A 9,028-nucleotide genomic window follows, 5' to 3' on the forward strand; every position below is an offset into this window, starting at 1 on the left:
AAAATATCCGGAAGGGTCGGACATCCATCTGTCTCGTTCAGCTGACTCCAGACCTACGGACATTTTTCATTGATTCCTGAGTGGAAAATTTCTGCCTGGTTCTGGATCTGAGCTCAAACTCGCCAATGTTCAGAAGAATCAGAGTGGAAACTACAATTGGTGGGCCTTTAACAACATAACCTCAAGATATCAAACATCTCAACCAAGTGTCGTGTCTTCTGCTGCATTTAGGAGATTCTTCCAGTATTGTCTTTTACTTAATGCTTTCCATCATACCATCAACTCTAATCAGTTTCCTTGTTTAGAAGAAAAGTCTGTAGCACCCATCTTTGACAAGAAAATGAAATTTTTATCTAATCTAAAATGCATCTAAAATGGTATTTCCAGTGATACTAATCTTTCAAAGTTCTTTACACAAAATTAACCCTGCAATACTGTCCCTTCTAATAGGCTTGATTGAGCCAATTTTTTCAATGGTTCTATTCATGGTCTCCAGTTCATCTGGGTTAGTCCACAACAGAAAAATGTCTGAATTATTGTCGTGTTAAAAATTTAATTCCTAGCACCATTCCTATCTAGTACTGCTGCTTGCTTTGTGTACAGAGATAATCTGATTTTGTCAAGGCATTGTGTAGCTTTACAGTTTTGCATTGTAAACATGGATTCATGGATTCGTTTTTATTGCTTTTCAGGAGGCACCCTATTATCCCCTGGAGCCATTAGAGCAGTGGTCTCCAAACTACAGCCCCCTGAACAATACCAGAGAGCATTCAGATTTTTTTTCATATATTTTATTTTCCGGTTTATATGTGGATTTTTCTTCAACCACCAGGGGGCTCTTTAGCAGGAAGTGCGTCCTAAAGACGCACTAAAGTGCTAAAGACTTCTTTAGTGCTAAGAAGTAGCAGTCCTAAAAGTCTGTTGGACTTTTAGGGAACTGCTTGACTTTTATGTTATTTAATCARTACGGTTGTTTGCTAGCGGTAGAGCAGATGAACACACGTGTCTGTTATGAACGCCGCATTCCAGGTCAAATTCTTCGAAGCCTGTAAGTAGCAGACTTCAAAACGAGCCTTTATGTTAACATCAATRGAATATATACTAGTCAGTCCCAGAGACCGTTTCACTAACGGTTTGCCCATGTGCTTTCTGGGTAAAAATCAATCGAGAAACGCGCATCCCCAACAATTTTTGGGGACCACTGCATTAGAGAATGGCCCCAGTATACTGGAGTTTACTATGCACTTCTTTAAGTGACCGTACTACATACTTAAAAGAATCTGATGTAACCTTAAGCAATTATTTATAACTTCCAGTTAAAAAATATTTAGATTATACCTTAAGACTGAACAAAAATGGCATGATTTTTGTGTCTTGTGGACAGACATGGACAGTATTAATTTTATTTTGTAGGTATAGTCATAATCTCGAGTTTGAATGAATTTACTGTCATTTGTATCTTAATGCATTCAATAGTAAGTGTAAAACAATATTGATGCAGTGATTATAATTGCATAATTTTATGTATTACTCTAAATAATAGAAAGCTAGGATAGGATCTAGTGTGGTGAATATTTATAAATTTCWAATTTATTCTATTCTGCCATTTTATTTTTTGTCAAACAGAAAACAAATAGAAATATTTCAACAGGTAGGTATGTTGTTATTGTGCATTAAACCTAATATAAACTAATTAAGTTGGTGTTTTGAAGACAAGGACAGTAATGTATACTRTTTGACAATACAGCAGGTATTACATTGATCCTTGTTACAGGAACATTTATGTGACGTACTGTAACTATGGCTTGAACCTGATAAAAAAAAGAAAGAACAATTCTGTTCCATGGAAATGCACTGTGACCCAATTTATAGCTCAAGTCACGTGTTGCTCTAAGATACAAATCATGTTTCTCTTTACCAAAGTGTCCAAAGTACATTGAGAAAAACAATTCTAAGAATATGTGGAATATTTCATTCATTTGGGTAATACATTTTCAACTAACAGAATGACAATGTTTTCATCTTATCTTTTCAGYGGTAAAAAAAACTTACCAGTGATAATTCCAGTAGTAGTTAGTAGTAGTAGATAGYTTTGATAATTACATCAAAACTATCAATAACTAAAGGAAAATAATTGTCTAAAGTAATCTTTTAAACAATTAAGATTTTGTTTTTCTAAAAATTGGCAGTCAGGTTTTTCTAGAAAACATAAAAGCCTCCATATTTGATGTATTTGATCATTTCATCAATTACCAAATTAACAAGTGGAAAGATGACAAATAAAAAAATGTTTACTAACTGAAGGCTTTGATTGCTGTAATAAAAATTAATATTTGTGTATTGAGTACTGAAAATGATATTAAATAAAAGTCATGGATTTAAATAAAGTTATGCATTTCTTTAATAAAATATTAATGAAAACAGATAAACGTTGTATTTCTTTAAATTGTTTTGTCGTCTTTCGAATGATGCCTGCCTTATTTAATTACAAAAGCAAGCTTCTTGGTGAATTTAGATTGATTTTAAATTCAAATTTTCTAGGATTTTGAATAACKTGACAGTAAATAAGTACTTGAAAGTAAAGATTTATGAATTAATGACAAATGTTTGTATTTCTATTCTGTCATTGTTTTCTCATTAACACTTAGCTCTCAAGATTTAATCATAAATGGAAAATATTTAACATTTGTCTGTAACAGAAAAAGCTTGATTTTGCATAAAACTATTTTTAGATATTTATCAAATCTGAGACTTAGACCTTTTAAAGGCWCCATACAACTCTTTTGAGTGTATGGCACTCAAAAGTCATTTATTTATTCATGACTTTTGAATTACAAAAAAAAACCTCTTGATAAAATGCATGATATATTTCTAAGATAAATCAAATAGCTAATGTGGTTTAGATCAGCAATAAAATACATTATGCTATTTCAACTCCGACACAAAATTTTAGACCTTTTACATTATACATTATTTTACATACGTGTTACCATGGAAGGTTTATCATGAGATATTTATTGAGCKTAATTAYARCACCAATCTTTTAGTTCCTGTAAACTTTGGACTCAGCTGCTGCTTCCTCCTGAACTAAAATGCCATCAAGTCATAAAAAGCCTCAATACAAAGTGGTAAAATTTTTATGTGGATCCCTATAACCTCATGCTGTCTAAAACATCCTGGAGAAAACACTTCACATTTTATTCAATTAATACCAGAACATAAGAAATAGTTTAACTTTACTTTTGACAGTATATCTCTATTAAACTTTTCACTTTTTGTGACTCAAATGCTAAATCTGCAGCTTCATTTCTTTATCTAGTTTGTCAGTAAAACGTCTTTCAGATTTGTCCTGCAATAACATAGTTTTACCACTAGCAGGGGATGCTTGATAGTTGATAACCAAAGACTTCTTTGTTTTATTTCTGAGTATAAGCAAGCTGAAAAAAGTTTAATTAAATCAAATATAAATAAGTTAAAATCTAATTTATCTTGCCCTTTATTTGTACTCTTTCTATGAGTGATTTTCTAGTAAAATTTTGGCCTTTTTCAGAAGATCTACATAATATTTTACAATGGTGGTTGCAAAAATGTGGTAAAATAGGCAGAAAATAATTCAGTTATTAAGTGAGATCTTTGATAATGAAGCAGAGAAAACCAGAAAAGATTTGACAGAGAGGTGTGGCATAAATGGCTTCTCCAGCTGGAATGTACAAGGTCCTTTGGATAAAAAACATCTGCTAAATAAATGTAAGGAAGCAATACCTAAAGTTGAATGTATAACTTTTCTTTCTTTGGCCAGAAAGAGATGGAATTAAGAGATTCCATCTCTTTAATTTTTGTAAATATAAGGAATACTGGCTGTCTAAGTTATCGTGACAGATACAGCTGTTGTGGAGTGGGTTTCATTTGTTTTTTTATTCATTATTTTGATTGCACAACAGAAAAAGGTCTCATAGTTTGTGAACTTTGGATTCAGTCGTCATTTTCTCCAACACGGAAATGCTGCAAGGTCATAAAGAGCTAGGCAATAAAATAATAAAACTTGTTAAATGCAGAACTAGAAAAGTGTTCAGTGGTACAATAAGGAAGCTGTTTTGCTTCAAATGTAGGTCAACACATCACCAGTAGATAAAATAGATTTGCCTTTTATTTTCTCAGGTGGAATTAGACATGTACACAACACTGTCATACAAGGTACAATTTAATAATAGCATGATCATATCAAATGTACATTTGAACATGTATTAACAAAAACCTGTCAACATGTGTAGAATGATGGAGCAATACTTTCCAAAAGAGTTTTATAAACAGGCCTTCTAAAACTTTAACTTTTTAACCATCATTTTGTACAGTTGTTGGAAACAAGCAAAAACCTTGGTGTATTCAGCAGAAGAGGATAAAATAGATTTCAAAATTTTTCATGATTTGTAGTGGTATTGTACAAGAAAGAACATCTATTTGAAGAGTTATAATGTATACAGGACAACATTGGCTGCTTCCATCTCACCAGGGTTTCACTACAGAATGTTTCCTCTATTTCTCTCTTTCTCTAGTCATACCAAATATCAGCATATTTCTCTTTACTACCATTGTAATTTATTTCAGACAAACCTTTCACCGGCAGTGTAGAACAAACACAAAGTACATAATAAATTTCTTGAAGACACATCACATCGGTGATTATGAGTCTGAAAAGGAGTATGAAGAAGTATAACTTATATAATCATACCCCTTTTCCAGCTGTAATTTATCACATTATTTTCAGTTTCCAATATCCTTCCTGACAAAATGAAATAATAATTGTAGTAATATTTCCTCAGCCAAATGAAAGTACTGCATACACATACACATTTGTACACATACATATATACATATTCACATATACATACACCTATACACATATACATACATACACTCATATACACACCCATCTGGTAAAAAAATACAAAGCTAAGTAGATATATCTCAACTACAAATACTTGTCAGTATTGTAACATTGAGAAGCTTAACCTTACATAAAGCTTAACCTCTGCTGGTTATTTCAGTTTTCTTTGATAAAAAAAATATTTCCCTAATCAAACAGTCATCTAGTCTGAATAACTACTAACTCAGTTTGTCTACAAGTAAAAGGTCTGAGTCTGCTTTTGGTTCTTTGGTTGACATTGTGAGCATTTTCTTAATACTTCAATTTTGTAATTTTTCTTATATCGGTTGTTGTTTCTAACCTACCTAGTTTAAAACTCTAAAACCATTCACAACTGCATTATGAAGCAAGTAACTGTACCAATCTAAAACTCTTAAAAATATATTAAAAAAAAGCAGCTCTGAGGTTTCAGACAGAATTGATTAAAGGCAACAGAATGATTTTTTGGTTCATAAATTCATTAAGATAAAAAAAGTATACATTTTTAATTTAATTATTTAATATGAGTAACAATAACATATTTATTTGAAAATACAGTTTCAGTCATTAAAACATGTTGAGGTTTTAGAAATACAGCTCTTCATTATAAATTTCTTTTTCTAGATTTTGACAGCAAATAAAGCTGACGTGCCATGGATTCATAAGCAGACCTGCAACCAGTTAAACCAACAGCAAAATACAATATACAAAAAGTATGTTAAATTTATATACATAAAAGGAAGAACTCAGCAACTTTTCTTGCTTCACTACAGATAACTGATTTCTGGAAAAAGTTTTAAAATTACAATCTAAAATTGAATGGTCACTTTAAACCTTAACTAATTAGCAAAACATGTAAATCATCCGTTCCACATTTTGTCAAAGTAACACAAATTAACATACTTTTAATTAAAAGACTCAAAGCATTACAGATTTTAAATATTGTTTCTGAGGTAATCTTTTTTTTTGCCAATGTCACATTGCAACTTGCAAGAATGTAAATAAGTGTAAACATCTAAAATAAAAGTACATTAACCCTTATGAGTGCGAGGACTGAGGCAACTGATACAAGTGATACGGGTGTGGGGTCGGTTGGACCCCATTTGTAAACACAAGGGCTAAGATGCTATTGTTTATTCAGATTTACCAAATGTAGAGTACTAATATTAATTCTCCATATGGTTATAGACGATCTTGGTTTCTTAATTTCTGATGATATGCAAGATGAAAAAGAAGAAAAATGAATTAGATGGGTGATAAACAATCCTCTTTAAGAATCCTCTTTAAATAGTGATGTTTTATGAATGTAAATATTTTATTAAAGAATAATCAAACACAAGAAATTCTAACTTTCTTTTTCTAATAATCAGAGCCAATAACTCAGAACTCACCTTTTACCAAAGGAAAACTGGAGATTTTATATCCTTCCACTTTGTAAGTTTGTCATGTTCTCATATTCATGTTCTTGTTCTGGAAAACATGATAGACAAGTTAGTTGGATTATTTTGCTTTTGATGCTAAAGGTCAGAGGTAACTTTTTATAACATTACGGTTTTAAAAACTGTGCTACATTCATTCATTGACTTGTCTTTTATGCATCTATTCAGCTTCTACCTATTATGTTTAGCTCTGACAAAATTAATGTCCAAATATCAGAAAAATCTGAAAATAAAGATTAGGGAAAATAAAGCACACTATTGGCATCCTGTTGCAGTACTGAGTTAATTTCTGCAGCTATAGAGAAAACTACATCATCAGATGAAATAGAAATTGAGCTCCACATTAAAAAGAGAAGGTCCAGAAAAGAAATGCTACCACCTATACATCTTTTTGTATAATATTAACAAGTCATTATAGTGTTTATCTTGTTAGAGTTTGGTGGACCCACGTCAAAACATTTTATTTAAACATATAAAACATATTAAGTATTATATAGAGATTCATACATTCAATGTGAAATGGGGGAAGTAGAGCTATAAAAATACATACCCGTTTTACCTGACTCTGATTGAGGTTGGGCATTTTTTCTAAATATCGAAAACAAATTAAAGTTAATGTCCAGTCAATCAAGCAGATCTATTGTGATGTAGTTGCCAACTTTTTAAAAAGTACAAAAAAGAAACATGTTGCTTTAAGTCATGTGAAAAATAGGAACACCCTATGAAAGCCTGCTTATTTTTATTATATTTTAATTATGTTCTAACACAACAAACTCAATAGTGAAGAATAAATATGGACACCTGCTGAAGTTATTCTAACTTAAAAGAGTAATGAAAAGAAGGCATATTACATCAAGAGTACATGATTATAATAAAAATTATCAGCATTTGAAGGAGGTTTGTCCTGTTAAAATACATTTTCACTGCCGTGTTTCTGACCACTGAGGTGAGAGTAAACAGTATGGTTGGAGATAAATAGCTGTCTGAGGTTTCCAGAAAGAAAATCATAGCAGATTGAATTGAGCTCGTTTTCTCAGGAAACAAAAGAAAATACAGTCAACATGGACCTCAAACTGCAAGGTTTATATCAAATTAAACGGTTCACCGGAAGAAGCCAAGGTACTGATCATCAGACAAATTGAAGAGTTGGATAAATATCAGTGAAACAGGACAACCAGGCAACTTCTGATCAACTTACTGAATTCCATTAATAAAACAAAATATACACATGAACATAAACACAGATATTGACCCAGACAACAATTTCCTTGATTATTTGAATGACAACTGTCATTACTACACTGATGATAACTATAGCCAATGCTTTAATTCGGATCAAGAAATGTCAATTATTCACTTCAATAGCCGTAGCCTTTATGCTAATTATGAAAAAATCAAAGAATATTTATATCAATTAAAAAAGTCATTCAGCGTCATAGCAATAACAGAAACCTGGCTCACCTCTGAGAAGGGAGCAGACTTCCCACTGGAGGGGTATGAGTTCAATTATGTAAATAGAAAGAATAATAAAAGTGGAGGTGTAGCTTTGTATATAAAAAATGAACTCAAATATAAGGTGGTAGAAAAAATGTCAGTGTCAGTTGATGAAGTAATGGAATGCATTACTATTGAAATCCAGTTTGAGAAGCAGAGAAATATAATAGTCAGCTGTGTATACAGAGCACCAGCATCTGACATTGAAGTCTTTACAAATTACATGGAAACATTGTTTGCTAAGACGCATCAAAAGGTCATTTTCATCTGTGGAGATTTTAATATTGACATGTTGAATCCATATATGGTTAAAAATGCATCTAACTTTATCGATACTATGCATAGTTTAGGTTTATATCCACTAATTACTAAACCAAGTAGAATAACAACACACAGTTCAACCCTGATTGACAATATATTTACTAATTACATGGAAAGTAAATTGAGAAGTGGACTTCTTATAAATGATATCAGTGATCATCTTCCAGTGTTTGTTATCCTAGAAGATGTTTGCAGGAAAATAAATAAGGTCACTAAHATCACATACAAAAGAATAATATCAGAGGACTCAATAAGAGCATTAAGAAACGATTTACAATCAGAGAACTGGAAAGGGTCGTATGAAGAAAACAATATTGATAAAGCTTTTGAGATATTTATCAAAATATTTAAAGCATTCTATGATAAAAAAACTGTCCAACTGTACCTTGCAATTACAGGCAAAAAACCAAATATAAGCCATGGATTACTAAAGGCTTACAAAACGCATGTMAGAAAAAGAATAATCTATATAAACAATTTATAAAATATAAAACGCTTGAAGCAGAGCATAAATATAAAACTTATAAAAATAAATTAACTATTATTATGAGAAAATGTAAGAAAGGTTAATATTCTAAAATACTAGAAAATAATAAACAAAACATTAAAGGAATTTGGAAAACTTTACATAGCTTGATAAGAAAGAATCCTTCTAAAACTACTCACCCTAACTATATTACTTATAACGATAAAACCCTGAATGAAATAACTGGGATAGTAAATGGATTTAATGAATATTTTGTAAATGTAGGGCCTAAGTTAGCTGAACAAATATATAAATCAAACCCACTGGATGTGGACACACCGGAAATCTGTATAAAACAAAATACATCATCTATGTACCTGAAACCTGTAGACAAAACTGAAATTA

At 31.3% G+C, this 9,028-nt stretch overlaps 1 protein-coding gene across 1 annotated transcript in view; it reads right to left on the minus strand.

Annotated features, from left to right (window-relative positions):
• Positions 1–5,467: 5,467 nt before the first annotated feature.
• LOC108167006 (carcinoembryonic antigen-related cell adhesion molecule 5-like) overlaps positions 5,468–9,028 on the minus strand; it is a 30,362-nt gene continuing 26,801 nt past the window's right edge. The window contains exons 9-10 of the mRNA XM_017309333.1: positions 6,893–6,930; positions 5,468–6,373 (exon numbers count right to left, since the gene is read on the minus strand). Coding sequence (XP_017164822.1) covers positions 6,321–6,373; positions 6,893–6,930 — 91 coding nt within the window. The 3' untranslated portion in view covers positions 5,468–6,320. The remainder of the gene's footprint in view (positions 6,374–6,892; positions 6,931–9,028) is intronic.

This window comes from Poecilia reticulata, linkage group LG16, assembly GCF_000633615.1.
Source record: "Poecilia reticulata strain Guanapo linkage group LG16, Guppy_female_1.0+MT, whole genome shotgun sequence".
Taxonomy (NCBI): domain Eukaryota; kingdom Metazoa; phylum Chordata; class Actinopteri; order Cyprinodontiformes; family Poeciliidae; genus Poecilia; species Poecilia reticulata.